Source organism: Halichondria panicea, chromosome 3, assembly GCF_963675165.1.
Source record: "Halichondria panicea chromosome 3, odHalPani1.1, whole genome shotgun sequence".
In the NCBI taxonomy this organism is placed as follows: domain Eukaryota; kingdom Metazoa; phylum Porifera; class Demospongiae; order Suberitida; family Halichondriidae; genus Halichondria; species Halichondria panicea.
The window spans coordinates 6716807-6733437 of NC_087379.1; the positions used below are offsets into that span (position 1 = coordinate 6716807).

A 16631-nucleotide genomic window follows, 5' to 3' on the forward strand; every position below is an offset into this window, starting at 1 on the left:
GGGCGTAACTACATCAATGAGGCAGAGGAGGCCCTTGCAATTGCCTCCTGAACTATTGAACTTCAAGTGTCATATGACTCACCTCACTAGCTTTTAATAGCTCTGGTTAGCTAACTTCTGGATAACTATCTAACTAGAATGAGCAGAAAATGAGCTCTATCACTGTCTTGTTGATGAAGAAAAGAGAAGAAGAGCAAGTAAATAGCAGTTTACTGCCATTTGCATGCACTTCTACACGATAATTAGTGGGTGTGGTTTCCGGTTAAACATTTTGCGGGGTCTTGCACAAGCGCTCTTGTTGCCTCCTTCCCGTAAAATTTCTAGTTACGCCCCTGTGTAGTGCAGCTTGACAACTTTTATTTTACTCCTGTATTAAACTACTAAGTATAGAGAATAGCAACTTTCTATTAGCAGTTTTTTTCCTATATGCATGATTCTCAACGCAAGAGACGGAAACGGCCCTCAATGTGAGTTTTTTATATGTTGACTAGCGAGAGCAAAGCTTTAACGCTGCTTGAGGCTTGTAAAAACTAATAGCCTAGCTTGCTTTTTTATAGCACCAACGATCACACATAATCTCATGGAGACCCAAGTTAGTCTTCCATTCTTCTTTACAATGTTGAACTCAGCCTATAACTAGAAACATCATCACAATGACCTCCCCTGTGTAGGGAATTACATCACCTACCATTATTCATTGCTACGCGTTGTCAGCCAGAGCAATAAGCACATTACAAACAAGGAGTGTGGTTAAACGATAGTGAGTCCGCAGTACTGTGCATAGTAAGACGCTTCATCTCCTCATGTGCTCCTGGTTATACCAAAGGCGTATAAAACACCAAAATTCAAAGCGTGTGCAAATGAAAGGAATGTGCATGAAAAAATAACCACTTCAAACGTCTTTATGCATCCGCTCACGCTTTTAATTTTGGCTGCTACGTGCCTACTAGATAGTTTTTTCATGCACCCTTGATTATATTACATTATAATTATAGCCAGTTTTCAGATGTGGAGCTGCAGAGTATGAACATGAGTCAAAATAAATATTGCTATAACACCTGGCCAATCTAAATTTCTTACTTGAATATTACTGGTGAGATTTCTGATATTATCGTCAGTAACAACGTGGTAGCTCTCAGATGGCAACTTGTTTACAGTGCGATTGAAGGATCCAGAAAACCTCAACTGGTAGCCAGTAATAACTCCATTAGGCTCAGCTGGGGGTCCCCACACAACAACTCCTGAGAATACTTGAACATCTTGTGGGACACTTGGAACTGCAAAGTCATTTAGTTAATAGAAGCAGTATTCCATAGTTCTGAACTGCTTACTTCCTTCTAATGTCCTGATTGGAAGGTCCACTCTCCTCAGAGCTTCATTTTCAGTGTCTTGGTCGCTGACTCCATTGTGAGTGGTCACTCGTATGGTGTATGGTGTGTTGGGACGCAGGTTAGGGACTGTGTAGGAGACTGTGAGTGTGGAATTGACATAGTTTCCATTGCTGAGTATGAACGATCCAGTGTTAGGATCACTGTACTCAATGGAGTAGTAGAAGTCATCTCTTCCAGTGACCGCAGGTCTGGTCCATGAGAGGCTAACACTATTGTTAGTGATGGTGGTTGTACGGAGGTTTCTTACAGAGCCAGGGGGAGCTGTATTGACAAGTAATGACATCTAGGTACTCTAAATGTTTACGTTAAACTTACACGTGCAATTCACTCCAGGGCCTTCATTAGTTTCCTCATCTCTAAAGAATCCATTTAGACAGCTGCAAATTGCAGCACCGTCCACATCCATTGCTGTGTTCATTGGACAATCTAGACAAGTGCGTTGGTCATCATTCAGAGAGCGATAGGTTCCAGCAGAGCAAACTGTAAAAAGTTAAAGGAAACATTATTATATAAACTCAATTAATTTGCTAAGGCCTGTCATTACCTTCACAACCTGTTCCAGTTGCATTCAGTCTGTACCCAGCATCACACTCACACCTTACGTTGCGCTCACATCCTTCATCACCAGTAGTTCCATCAGTGGCACTGTGAGCTCTGAAGGTAAGAGAGGTGGTAGGGTGAGAGTTGGGAGCACAGCAAGCCATGCCCTCGTTTGGTGGAGAGCCGCTGGGGGCACGAACAAGCTCAGGATAGTTGACCAGTCCATCTTGTCGTTCCTTACAAGGTGTGTAGTAGAAGTAGATTCGGTTAATTTGGCCACAATTTCCAGAGTCTCTGATGCCAAAATGGAATCCATTGGTTCTCGAGGAGGAGGGAGAAGTAATGTAAAGAGTTCTGGTCTCTAAAACAGTCCCACTGCGACCTGTCTGATCCAATCGAGATGTTGTCATCTCTGTTCCTGTTCCAAACAACGAAGTGAGGTAATTGTTTCTGTCTGTTCGGACACTCTCTGAGGCAATGCTGTTTGTGTCATATCTGTATAGATCTGAAAAGTTATTCACACAGAGACTATTACACTGAGTGAATCTGAAGGAGACATCGAGATAGATCTCTGTTGGTAGACCCCCACCAAGGGTAGTACTTCCTGGGGGGTATTTGATGTGAGGGGAGAACAACCAGTTGTCTTGAGCTCCCAATGTATAGGCACACACTCTCAAACCACGCTGACAGATACCACCTCGATCCTCCCACTGATTAGCCACTGTCTGCAATGAAGGAAAGGATACTTAATTACATAAATATCGTCAAATTTGTCTCACCGGCACAGCTTCATCATTGTCAAACTCTCTGCTGAGGAACACTGGTCCCACCAAGCTCTCGTAGTCATAAGAGTCAAACAACAGCTCCCACTCTGGGGGAAGAACGTGATCAGGTGAAAATCGGAAACTGGTTCGACATTGGTCAGTCAACGAGGTGATTCGTCGATCCTCTGGTGCACAGTTGTCAACACCCTGGCTAATGCAGTAACCATGGGGATCTGATGGTTGACATGTTGGAACCAGTGCAGACACTTGAACCACCAGAGCAGCAGAAACAGCAAGAATCCACAAATAATTCATTATCTTATTTAGCTCAGCTATTATATTCCCAATGCAAAATATGCCAGCTATGCTTTAGATCACACCTACTAATAAAAATGGGAAGAGAGATCTAGATACAAGTTAATACTGGCCCTGGCCTCAGGTATGTAAAGCCATGTGACAATGGGACTGTCCCAAGTAGACTACCGTGCAAGTAATGAAAACAATGGTTATACAAATTCACCATTGAGGTGATAAAATAATGAGACATGTAAACAAGGCAAAAATACAAAAATACTACTTTTCCTTAATCTACTCAGTTCAGTTTCACAATACAATATTAACACACACTTTGTCAGTTACTACTACGCCAGTTTCAGTCTCTGAGCTGGGTACATCACAACAATAGAGTCCTGGCAGAGCTGCTTTCCCAGTAGAGCTATTAGAGTAAGGCTGACGATTCAATCGAATAACTTTATCTCCTCTGTTTCGATATATCTCATCTCCCGTGGCTCGCACAAAAATTTTCAACTGATCAGGTCCGTTACAATTTCCAATCCTCCTTGCTTGGCAACAATCAGTTAAACCAGCCCGAAATATTAATCCATTATCGTCTTCACCGATATCATTCAGTTGTATACTAGAGCCGTTTGGGAACAAGTGACCATTTAGTTCAAAGGTGAGTGGGGAGGAACATTGGTCAGGGTTGATGCATTTCGACTGTGTTTCATCTAAGACTGTTCCCAGAGGACAGGAGCATCCAGAGCGACAGAGGGCTATGCAGAGTGGGGCGGGGTCTTTGCAGGTGGATGGACAAGCCGAGGCACACGTACTGAACACTTCACCTTCATTGTCACACGCAGGGGCTGCAGGAGGGGATCGAGGAGGATTTGATTAATGCACAACACTGAAAGTACCCATTACACAAGTTACATGTTATATAATTATAATGATCAAATGCATACAAGACAAGATACAGTAGGCCATAAGTGGTTGGCGCACAAATAGTAGTCATGCAGTCATAAGGTCCTGTGGTAGATTGATACGAACGAGAGGTATGCATATATTAGCTGCATGATATTGACTCTGTTGATACATAGTTGATGTACTAACTCACGAATGCATGTTGGTTGTTGCCCAGTCCACTCTCCATTGATACATTGTCTCTGTGTTCTGCCGACCAGCTCGTAGGGTGCGTTACACTCAAACACTGCCAGTGAGCCCAGCGTCACCCCAGTCACCTCCATCTTACCATTCTCAAAACCATCCTCAAATGGTTCACAATCCTTAACTGTAAGTATAAAACGTCGCACAACAGGTAAATGTAAGTATTACTAAGCTAATAATGCTAGAGTTATGGCCACTTAGTTCCAAAAACAGCTTGGGCCAATTTCAGCAGAAAAACACCAACAGGATTTTAAACTTGTATATGTAGCCTGTACGCCAAAATGAAATGAACTCATAGACTCGAAAGTAATCATTGATGCAGTGAGATTAATTATGTAACCAAGCCCACATGCACGATCAGATTGAAAGCAAAGAATGCATGAAACAGTTCCACTCACTGCAGGTCGGCTCTCTCCCTGCCCAGCGTCCATTAGGTCTACACTCTCTGAAGTTAGAGCCAGATAGTGAGTAGCCATTGTTACACATGTACAGGGCAAAGGAACCATCATTCATGTACTGTATAGCTCCATTCTCCGGTACTGAAAGCTTTTCACATAATACGCCTGTATGTGTATAAGGTTATGGATCAGTTCATGCATGAGCAAGAAAGAGGATCAATACACACTCTGTATTATATACTATGTGAATGAATTGTTGTGGCATTATACCTTCACAGCTTGGGGTCGACTCGCTCCATGATGCAGCAGAGAGTTGACACACCCTCTCTCGGGGTCCAGAGATCATGAAGCCAGGCTCACACGAGTATCTAGCCACAGAACCAACAGAATTGCTCGGCTTTGACACGACTCCATTCTCTAGTGGCTCCAGCTCATCACACTCAAAACCTACAGTGGGATGTTGAGTATCCACACTTAAACAAATCCTCTCCAACGTAAGTGTACGATCATGATATATGGAGAGCTAACTTCTGCACACATAATACTAACCTGATGGTGCGACAGTAGGAGGGGGGCATGTCACCTCAGGACAGGTGGTAGTTGGAGGACAGATTGTGGGGGGCATTGTAGGGGGGCACATAGGGCACTCGGTGCAGGTTACAGGAGGGAGGACGGTAGGAGGAGGTGGGCAAGTAGGTGTGGGACACTCTGTGGATGGTGGACATTCGGTGCAGGTCACGGTAGGGGGGCACACTGGTGGAAGTAGCGTGGGACAGGAGGGACAGGTGGGAGGCGAAGGGGAGGAAGGGGCTAGTGGAGGTAACAAAGAAGAGCATCAATTAACTTCAGACGATAATCAATATTAAAAGACAACACTGTGAATTCACTAGTACGTATACATTAATTTATATACATGGGTTGCATCATTATGTTTCTTTTCTAACAGTCGTACCTTGAACACACTCTGGTTCCAGTCCAGTCCAAGTACCGTCCATCTGACAGAATCTCAGACGGTCGCCGGTGACAAAGTACCCCTCACTGCAAGTGTACTCTGCTACTGAGTTGAGCCTGGTACCATCTCTAAGAGACACACGTCCGTTGGGGGGACTGGACAGTGCACCACAGGTAATGGCTGTACAAGAAATGCAAGGAATTAAATGGCTAGCATAGTTTGAATTAAGGTTTAAACTTCAGATGTACAACATCCAAATTCGATTATAGAATACCATCTGAACAGGTTTCTTGTAAGCTCTCAGAAAATTATGAATTTGGATCACCAGAACTCTAGATATACAGAGTCGACTATACAATCATGCACTGAGCATTTAGTTGTATCATACTTACGTTCACAAGTTGGTACGTCTCCACTCCAAGTCTCGTCCGGCCGACACACTCGCCTCGAATCACCCACCAGACTGAATCCGTTATCACAGAAGTACCTTGCACTACCGCCCACAAGGGAGGACATGAGCACAACCTCTCCACTGAGGGGAGAAGACAAACCAGGGCAACTCCTCTCAGCCTCTGTGTATGGGGGGGGGGGAGGGAAGAATTAATAAACAGATGAGAGTGCATGCATTATTTCGAGCAAGGAGGGGAGAAAACATGGTTAATTTTGTGGATGGAAAATCTCACCTATTTCCAATGGAAGGGCATCACTTGGTTCCCCAGTTCCAATCGCCGTGGTAGCAGCCACCTGTAGTCAAGAAAACATTGCTGAAATAATTTCAAGTGTACAGTGGAAAGTTTTTGTTATGTACCTGTATCCAGACTGACCCTATGCCAGGAGGTATGTTTGACGACACTGGAGAGAAGCAGAATTCAAACGGCCCCAAATCTATTTCAGCTCCTGGTTCCCCGTCTCTGAAGATCACGACTACAAAGCCAGTGATGACTCCATTACTCATCTCCGGGGGCTGGAACGTGAAGGTGTTGCCACGGGAGTTCTTGAATAACTCAATCTTACCAGGAACTGCATACAAACAGATACATGCACCATTACAAACAGTTATACATGGGAAATTAAGTACTGTAACAGTAGAAAAGCACTTAGTACTGCATGCAGTTAAGAACATGGGTAATTATTCGAGATAGAGTATTTCCCCCTCACCTCCTTCAGTAGTAGAGCCAGTGATAGTGGCAGTACGACCATCCACAGAGTCCGGGTCCTGATCACTCACTCCATTCTCAGCAGTCACTCTGTATGTGCAAACCTTATAATTAATCACACTCACAATGCAATCAGCATCTCGGAACTTAATTAGTAGGTAATAGACATACGAACAAATAACTGACCTTATAGTGTACTCTGTCACAGGATTGAGTTCGTTCAGTGTGAACTCTCTTGGAGAGCCTGGGGCTACATTACCACCTGGTAGGAACCCTTCAAACATCAGAGAGGTCTCCTGATATTCAATGGCGTAGCTGACATCAGTGCGGCCACCATTGCTCTGAGGAGAGTCCCAACCGAGGGTAAGAGAGTAGCTACTAGCTTGGAAGACATTCACGTTAAGTGGGCTGCTAGGAGATCCTGCATGGATACAAGTCAACAGATAATAGAGTAGTCAGAAAAGAAACTCATTAATTTGTTCAGAATCATCAGATATCGACTATTGCATTAATACAACGTATTTTACGTGCTATATATATACATACTGGAACAGGGAACATCATCCATTTCATCTCCGGTTCTGAAGAAACTGTCGCTGCAGACACAACAAGACGAGCCTGACCCACTCTCACTGTTAGGAGGACAGGAGAGGCAACTATCCACATTGCTGTAGGAGCTCTTGAAAGTGTTAGCAGGGCAAGCTAATTGAAGGAGAGACCGCAGGCAAGGTTATTGAATGCATGGGTGATAATAATAAACATTTTTTTACAGAGCTGTCCATTCTCAAGAATAGTAAACAGATGTTGTTCTCGTGCATTCTTACTGGTAATTATGATCACTAACACATGCAGTCATACCTGTAACCATGCCATGTAACTAACATATACAATAGCACACGTACACCTAGTTACGTATATACGTATGGACTCACCAACACAATGGCTGCTTCCATCGCTAGTGTCCAGAACAAACCCAGGATCACAGGAGCAGTCCCTACTCCGATCCCAAACTCCCAATGGCATACACTGAACATCAATCAAAGAGGCTCTCGATTCCCTCTCCCTCAGACATTGAGCTCGACTGCCAGTATCGTCCACTGCACTAGACCTTACTGCACACTCCCCTACGGCAACGGCTGTAGCTTCACTCGATTGAGCTGGTGCATATGTGTCGGGGTACAGTACTAATCCTGCAGTTTGACTCTTGCAACAGTAGGTGTAAACCCGAAAGCTGGTGATGGACAGACATGTTCCATTCTCACGTACTGAGAGGTACAATCCTTTCTTCGCATTGGAAGTTTTGAAGGAGAGTGTGATACTCCCTGCGGAGCTTTCTGGAGATATGTTACTAAGCAGCTGGTAGTTGTCGGGGTCAGCGGAAGCTTGAGCGTCTGGATTATCAGTTTCAAAGTAGAGCACATCAAATGTCCTTGTATATCCACCGCTAGTGAAGCGATACGCCAAATCAATCAAAACTTCATTCACGTCTCCCGAATTGATGAACTGAGTGAGGAGGTAGTTAGCTTGTGGCATTTGTCGAGAATTGCTGCACGAACGAACTTGGTAGGTGCAGATCCCACCACGACCTCGAGTCCACTGCAGGGAGAGAGTAAAATACATTTAAAGCAGGCAGACAATTAATCAGTTGCTAGGAGCATACATCTGTTGAGGCGAAATGCAAAGGGTTCTGTTTTATCTACAGTATATGGCCCATGCATGAACAGCTAAACTCGTTATAAGAAAGTCAATTACAGAGCTGGTTTGCATGCACAATGCCACATGCATGTGTACAGTATAGACATTAGAGTCTGTGCATGCATGATCAAGGCAATACTATAACTATATAGATCTAGCGTACAGTGCCTCCATTCGAATCTGTCTCAATGGCCCTCCACACTCCACTGCTCCCAATGAGGCTGGTGTAATATCGAGAGTCCATTAGAACACAAACATTATCTTCCACTTCTGGGGGCACGATACGAAAGTTGGTTGGATTGACACACTCATTGCTGAAATCATACGGAGCATTTGCAGTCACAGTGGAGACTAACAGCTGCACCAAGGCACAGAGAAACACAAGCCTTGTCATTGCACTAGAGATTTCAGTTGGCCAGAATCCTGCAAAGATTGCATGCATGTGTAACATGTAACTTAATTGTTCATAATTATTGCACTATATCCAGCTGTAGCTATATATATAGCTATAATTTTAGCTAAATGCTCATGTACTTGCTTACCTTTGGTTATGCTTTAAAAAAGCTTTTAACAGTAGTGTGATCAATTTACATTCCAGTTGGGTTTTTATCATGCCTTGTTCTGGCTTCCTGAGGATGTGGTCAAAAAAGGAAGTGTTTCCTTACATACACACACACATACACACACCATCACCAACAAACAAATTACCTCACATGTATACAGTATACACACAATGAATTAGTCACAACCATGCATGCATGCAGGAAAAACATTTATAGATTGCGAGCCAGAAAAATATAAGTCTAAGTAGATCTTCAGTATTCCCCTGAGTCAGTACACATGTATACATTAAGTTAACGTCATGTGACGTCACCTTCACCTTAGTAGTATAGACAACAAAAGTGAATTTTTTAGCTTGAACAATGACCTCTTGTCTCCATGCAGGGCATGCTTTTGTCAGTGTTTTGTAATCACTTGTTTGATGTCACTGGCAACACTTTACAGACAACAGTATCAAGTACCTCCTTGACAACAGCTATAGTATCATGTATCACCCACCACCATGCACCCACACAACTGTCTAGCCGCACACAAGCCCCTGCTAGTCTTCTAGCAGCAGTATCACAATTTTTCTTAGAAAACGGGACCAAATAAAACTCCATCATTTAGACTACTTCATAATTAGCCCCATCTGAATCACACCATATAATGACAACCCCCCCCCCCCACAGAGCTCAGAACACCTACAAGCTTTACTTTGATCTCTGATTCATTTTTAAACAATATCATGTGTAATGCTTCAGCAATGTGTTTAATAAGGACAAAATGACATACATATCATAACGTGTACAAAATTATAGCGATGCCTATTAGAACAAGCAACATTTGAGGTTAATAAAATAATTACTAGCTTACTTACATTCATGTATATGAACAAAGATTGAAAGTCCTAGATCTAGTGCAGTCCAAACTATTATATATACAGAATGAGACCGATCCAAAAAATAACATGATAATGGTAATAAAATATGTACAGAGAACCGTACAAGAAGATAAGTAAGTTGAAAATGGACGCTACTGGAAGACAACCTAATTGTCCGAGTACTAGACATAGAACTCATTCTCTTTGGCGACAGTGCCTTGGGTGTTTTCCACGGGTACCACAGTTTGTGATGAGATAGATCTGAGCGAGGCACTGTAGCGTAACATCGTGGGGGGCTCTTTGGTCTGATCTTCATGGGTGGTATAGAATCCTTGACGGTTGATCGAGCGAAGACGGCAGATACACACAATGACGATGACTATCATGAATATCAGTAATGCCACAAGTGCTGCACCTACACAGATACCGATGATCAATGACTCGTCAAGGGAGGCGGCGGGGGTGGAGGTGGGAGTAGCTGTGGGAGGGGGGGAGGGAGAAGATAATTCGTTACATGTGATACATGTAGAATCACAAAACAGGACCTCTATACAGTCGATATCTTGGCATAATTATGATTCATAATTCGTACAAGCTACGTATTTAAATGTAGTGTACATACTACCGAGGCCTGTTTACAAACTACAAGACACATTTCACTGCACATACCATTAATCAAGACACGTACGTGTGCACACAACACACAACACACACACACACAGTCACTTACGATCATCATTGTTTATGTCCACGGTGATGGTACTAGACAGGTTTGGCCCGTCGAACAGCACATTACCCTCGAATCCAGAGGGTCCCACAAACTCCAATGTCAACATAGTGGAGCGTGTTGCAACACTACCAGAATTGTCATCAAGGATGTCGAACATAACATCAAGTACAGCATCTTCAGCACTTGACGAGAACTCAATTACAGTGGACACATTGATAGCGCTGGTTTCTATGGAGATAACGGAACCAAATCATTATCACTGACAACAATTCCACACTCGCTAGGTACTGGGGGAGGTAGCTATTAATATCCAATGTACAGGAATACAACAATCGATCAGATTACAATGAATCACATCTCGTACAGTACAAATGCCATTTGTGCGGTGTCAGGGAAACCGATATCTCTCAAGTTACAACAAAGTGTGTAGATCATTAGGAAAAGCAAGACCACTTAGGATGGGAAATGTGAAGCTGCCAGCCCTGACAGACATCAATTAAGACATGTACGGAGAAATATTAATGGGGGAGGGTTGACCCCCAATCATGTATAATAATGTTGTGCTCACCACCAGAAGTGGTTATCCTGAGTGTGAGGGGAGAGCTGGTCCCACCTATTTTAGACACTGTCACCATGCCCTTTCCCTGGGTCTCGTTGAACTGGACACTTGATAGAGTGAACCCAACCCTCACATCTGTGAGTGGAGGGAGGTTTGGTATCAGAGAACATTCAACATGATGCATTGTATAGCACATCCTCGTAATATTATTATGGCATACAGTTTACGAAAAGAGAATAATTATTATTTGAATTTCAGTTTTATTTCAAACAGCTATCTCAAAAACAGATACTCACTGTCATCATCCATTATTGTGACGACCAGTTGACTGTACACTTGTACATTTCCATCTATTACCCCACCAGCACTGTAGCTACCCATGGTTGTTGCTATGATGAATGTGTAGTTGAAGGGGTAGGAGTCCAAAGCCAACTGGTTGCCCACTATGTTTATGGGTGACATTGCCTGTGTGTGTGTGTGTGTGGGGTGTGGGGGAGTACGTTGTGTGTGTGGGGGGTGGGAGTGTGTTGTATGTGGGGGGTGGGTAATAGAGTGCTGCTGTAGGAAAGAAGAGATACACTAACAGAGTGATGGTTGCCAGTCTATTGTGGGCCCCTTGAAGTACTGACATGAACACTCACAAGAAGTGTGAAGCAGCACTTGTATTGTAGCTAGTCAGAGCAAATAAAACACTAATGACATCACCACCACACCATACACGGAGAGTGGCTTCAAATGTATCATATTACAGTTACAGCATAATAACAGATTCTGATATCACATTTCGAGGCAATAGCAATTGCAAGATAGACCACAAAAGGTATCGTCAAATTTATGGACCATTTCCCACACACTAATGACAACTGGGTTGACACATGTACCTGTATAGTAAACCACTTTGGGAAACACACTGACTGCACTAGATACAACAGTACTTTGAATACCGTATAGTGGGTAATTTTCGTGGGGTAAAAAATTCATTCAACTGGAAAACGGTGAGTATAAATTTCGTTGAACTTCATTGCTTGCACTGCATTGCATGCGTTACGATAAGCCATGCCTACATTTTCGTGGGGGACATTTTCGTGGAGGTCAGCTTGCACACGAAATTACCCGCTATACGGTACACATGTTAAGACATACCCATAGCTCATATTATGTACACACACAGGACATTACCTCATTAGCATTGTTGAACATGATACTACTCTCTACATCAAAAGGATAATCATTCGAGGGGCGGGTAGACTGGAAATTTATATTCATGGTGATGCTGCCTCCAGCTCGTACTGACACACCTATATTTTCTGTGGTAGTGCCTTCCGCTATGGCTAGATAGTTGGTAGTGAAACCCAGGATAACTGCACAAGGGAGAGACGAATCCATCCAGTTATTACACTTTTAAAAATAGTTTTGAGATACAACATTTCACATTTAGTAAAAATGTAGTAAAAAGGCAAGGACCTCCCTACCCAACACTCACACAACACTCACACACACACTCACACACCCACTCACTCACTCACTATCACTCACACACACACACACCACACACTCACCGACACAGACAGCACTAGTAGACGTCAGAGTACCATCATCGAAGGCGTAGTTATTTCGACACTGACAGGTGGAAACATCGCTAACTGTACTGAACTGAGGACATGGCGAACAGTCGCCAGAATTCAAATAATGAGTTGTCGCACAACCTGAAAACAAAAAGAGCAACTGATTTTAACAGATAAGACACAAGGTATCCTTGGAAACTACAATGGTGGCATGGCATGGCCTGTGCATAATTATAGGCTAAGTTTTCACTCCGTTCAGACGATTGTCATCCACTGTGAGTCTTTTTCTTTTGTTAGCATGGCAAGCTAAGGATAGCTATTAGAATGCTATATCAGATGGGCTAGAAACCTTCACAATCGAACTACCATACCGGCCCCATACTCAGAAGAAGTGTGGCCTAGGATCGAGGCTAGCTCTCTATTTAGTAAAAAGGAGGCTAACAATTAAACTGTGCCCTTCCTCCCTTACCATCGCATCCTTGAGAAGTTGTGGTGGTGCCTCCATCTGCAGTTACACGGTTATCCAAGCATGAGCACTCGGCTGAGTTGCTACTGGACTGCTCACTGTTGCTAGGGCACATCGAACAATCCACACCACCGCTACTATAATATGACAGAGCACAACCTATAGGGAAAAAATTATGACAAAATGCTATCTACAATTGATTCATTAAACACACTTAATTACATAATACAAGCATTAAATTGAAGGCCTTGAAACAGTGTGAGTATAAACTTTGACTCACTATTGCAGGCGGCTCCACTGGTGGTGGTGGTCCCTCGTGGAGTGGTGGTCCTCCCTCCTGTGCAGCTGCAGCTAGCCTCATCGCTACCAACCATCCTCTCACTATTGGCCGGGCACATGACACAGGCACCGGAGGAGGGTCTGTAATAGTTGGTGGCACATGTACCACACACATCAATGGTGGTGGTGGTCTGTTGTGCAGAAGTAACCAGACCAGCGTCACAGGTGCAGCTTGATTGGGAGCCCCCCGGACTGGTACTGCCAGTTGGACACAGTAGACACTGACCCAGGGTCTCGGCAACATCACTCATGAAGTAGCCTGAAGCACACGCTAGGGGGGGGAGGGGAGGTTAATGGAAGTACTTCATTGGAATTGAGCTACACCAGGCAATGGGCACTCAAAGTTAGCTACTAAAGCAAGCTACATTTTTACACACATGCACATATCGTATAGCAGGTATATTATATCGAGGGTATAAACTGTCAACGTTAAAAGGTTTTCGCTTTGCAGAATAGCCTTTTTGCAGCATGCATGTACACATGCATGTACATGTATACATGTCCACATGCGATACGTGGGTAGTAATGTATAAATATTCGCAGTATGTTCTTAATCAGCGAAAACCACGAACATTTATAACCCGCTATAGTATTACGATACGCTATACTATTATGACATTGAGAGTCTTAAAACGCTTTGAATGGTATAATTTACATGCACTTTATATACGTACACGTAGTTGCAAATGACTTACTGTCACAGTCAGTAGCGACGTCACTAGGGTTGGCTCTACTGTGTCCAGCCACACAGCTGCACATACTGCTCTCAGTGGAGGTGGCCTCACTGAACATCGGACAAGTGAGACAGTCACTACTGCCAGGCATGGACTTGTACGAGCCCATAGTGCAGGCTGCAGGATGGGGGCAAGTATTGGAGTGAAATATGTAGTATGTTTATACAACAGTGAACCAGAATTAAAGCACACAGTGGAGCATGGCCTGATGGCAACCTTCTGCCTAACCCTAACCCTGTCATGGTGTTTCCTTTCAAGTCAAAGAAAGAGTCAAAAGATCCACTACTTATTGCTGCCATCATACCAACAGAAAAAAATGGATGGTCATGGATCGAAACGTTTCTAACACTTACAGACTGTATGTGTAGTCTCTTAAATCTGTAGAGTACATGTACAGTAAACAGCTAGTGCGTATAATTATAAGAATTAATGTAGCGTATCAAAAATTAATATCCATTTCAACAGTTGTCTTACCAACACAGTTCATGCCGTCAGCTCCACTGAATCCAGCCATACACTCGCACGGGGTCAAAGGACTCAACACGCCCCCTGCCGAGCAGGTAGTGGGTACGCTAGCAGACACAGTGTTGGGGACACAGCTCACAGTAACACTGCCCTCAAAGACTAGTCCAGTATCCTCGATAGTAGAATACGGTACTTCACATACGGAATAGTACACCTGCACTCTATTTAGGGTGACGCAGGTACCATTGTCTCTGATGCCTAGTGCATAGCTGCCGTCAGTCAGTCCAGTCAGTGGTATTTCAATCGAAACATTGTTTAGGATGGGCATCGAAACAACATCATAAGCCGCTAAGTTTAAGACAGGTTCTGCAGTTCGTAGAATATACAGCCCCAGGGCACTTGGGTCACAGGGAGAGACAGTGGTGCAGTTAGTTGTGAAGTCGATGAGGACTTGAATAGAGGTGAGATTATTTTGTTGCATGCGCTGGGTAACTATCCAATTGTCTTGTCCAGCCGCTTGCGTGCAAGCAACAGCACTATAGGGGCAATCAGCTTCCTGAAACATCCACTGCAAAGAAATACACAAAAGTTCATAAGTTGTCTTATACTCAGGCAGGCAGTACATACGTGTGCACATAGGCCACAGGTACATGTATGACACGTAGAATAATGAGGCATGATACCATATAGCGGGTATATTTCGAGGGTATAAATGTTCGCGGTTTTCGCTGATTAAGCATGTACCGCGAACATTTATACCCACAAATTAATATTGCATACATGCATGCATGCTGCAGAAAGGCTGATATTTCGCGAAAATTAAATCAGCAAACTAACGGTCATTCCACAAAAGTTTATACCATCGAAATATACCAGCTATACGGTAAGCATTCACACACGGAACACTTCATTACAATTATCATCAAGACCTACCTCTTGTCCATCAAATACAGTATCACGTCTGGTGAAGTACTCAGTGAAGGAGGAAAACGTGTCGAGGATGTTAACATTACGGACAGCTGGCAGGTTTGAATCAGGAGCAACTGGACTGTTGCATCTCGGTGCACCTGCCCACACACAGGCCAATGAGGAGAGTAGGAGGGCTGAGAGGAGTAGCTGCTTGTCCATCTGTGTGTGTGTGTGTGTGTGTGTGTGTGGGGGTGGGAGGAGGTGGTGGTTGAGGGAACACTGTATATACAGGCGGCCTAATGACGTGCAGATTGAGTGGGTGTACATTTATAGAGGTAAGTAAGCAAGGTAATGTACATCAAAAGTGCACAGTGTTTAATTAGGGAATAACAAGCCTCATGTATCCATGTTGGGTACAAGCACCCAACATGTTACTAGTCACATCAACAGCAATATTGTAAACAGTACACGGGAAAACATTCCCTCAAACAGTATCCATGTGAAGTACAGTGTTACTAACCATACACCCACTACACACACAGTCATCTTCCTATAGTGTGTATACTAGCACTGAACAACAATACAAGTTCTAGTAAATTGTCCCAAGCTCAATTTTTGATACATCTCCTATATACAGTGTACGTACGTCATGCATGTGTGTGTGCATACACAATATGATGTACATGTATTAATAAAGGTACATGTACATGTAGGTTGTATAGCTCCAACTGTAGGGCTGCCTAGTGGTGGGAATCAAAAGGCTCAGCTGATGGGACTGTGGCAATAAGAGCACTGTGGAAATAAGAGCATTCAGCCAATTCTATGCTTTTGTTAAACACTTGAACTCTAATTGAAAGTCAAGTACTAGTACATGCCACACCCAAAATAATCAACACCTTTCATGTTCAGGTCTTTAACTTACAGTCTCTTAGAGGAAAATGCCAGTGAATATCAAGGCAGATCTTGTGATTTATAGCTGGCTGGAGTCTTTGAACGGCTCTTTCTCTCTGAAGGGTACGCTAGGAAGCGAGTATCTTGGTAGGCTTTTCTCCAATACACTGTGTACTGTACTGGTTATATCTGCTGGTTATCAAATGGAAT

General features: G+C 43.5%; 3 protein-coding genes across 3 annotated transcripts in view; all 3 read right to left on the reverse strand.

Annotated features, from left to right (window-relative positions):
- The window catches only part of LOC135333934 (uncharacterized), a 31091-nt gene extending 27948 nt beyond the window's left edge, over positions 1 to 3143 (reverse strand). Inside the window, exons 1-5 of the mRNA XM_064528957.1 lie at positions 2711 to 3143; positions 1936 to 2656; positions 1707 to 1871; positions 1332 to 1652; positions 1081 to 1277 (exon numbers count right to left, since the gene is read on the reverse strand). Of these exons, the coding sequence (XP_064385027.1) occupies positions 1081 to 1277; positions 1332 to 1652; positions 1707 to 1871; positions 1936 to 2656; positions 2711 to 3010 (1704 nt within the window). The 5' untranslated portion in view covers positions 3011 to 3143. The remainder of the gene's footprint in view (positions 1 to 1080; positions 1278 to 1331; positions 1653 to 1706; positions 1872 to 1935; positions 2657 to 2710) is intronic.
- A 43-nt stretch (positions 3144 to 3186) lies between these two features.
- On the reverse strand, positions 3187 to 8974 carry LOC135333935 (uncharacterized). The gene is made up of 15 exons (XM_064528958.1): positions 8883 to 8974; positions 8504 to 8763; positions 7578 to 8241; positions 7192 to 7347; positions 6832 to 7066; positions 6647 to 6735; positions 6297 to 6508; positions 6172 to 6232; positions 5881 to 6060; positions 5489 to 5668; positions 5086 to 5346; positions 4807 to 4983; positions 4537 to 4701; positions 4089 to 4262; positions 3187 to 3837 (listed from the first exon to the last, which is right to left on the reverse strand). Exons 2-15 carry the CDS (start codon positions 8732 to 8734, stop codon positions 3299 to 3301), a joined length of 3324 nt encoding a protein of 1107 aa, XP_064385028.1. The 5' UTR covers positions 8735 to 8763; positions 8883 to 8974; the 3' UTR covers positions 3187 to 3298.
- Positions 8975 to 9609: 635 nt separating this feature from the next.
- LOC135333183 (uncharacterized) lies at positions 9610 to 16625 on the reverse strand. Its single transcript, XM_064528090.1, has 12 exons — positions 16453 to 16625; positions 15555 to 15749; positions 14631 to 15189; positions 14118 to 14273; positions 13364 to 13693; positions 13087 to 13242; positions 12612 to 12758; positions 12232 to 12413; positions 11349 to 11517; positions 11062 to 11187; positions 10494 to 10721; positions 9610 to 10241 (listed from the first exon to the last, which is right to left on the reverse strand). Exons 2-12 carry the CDS (start codon positions 15747 to 15749, stop codon positions 9946 to 9948), a joined length of 2544 nt encoding a protein of 847 aa, XP_064384160.1. The 5' UTR covers positions 16453 to 16625; the 3' UTR covers positions 9610 to 9945.
- Between the last annotated feature and the right edge of the window lie 6 nt (positions 16626 to 16631).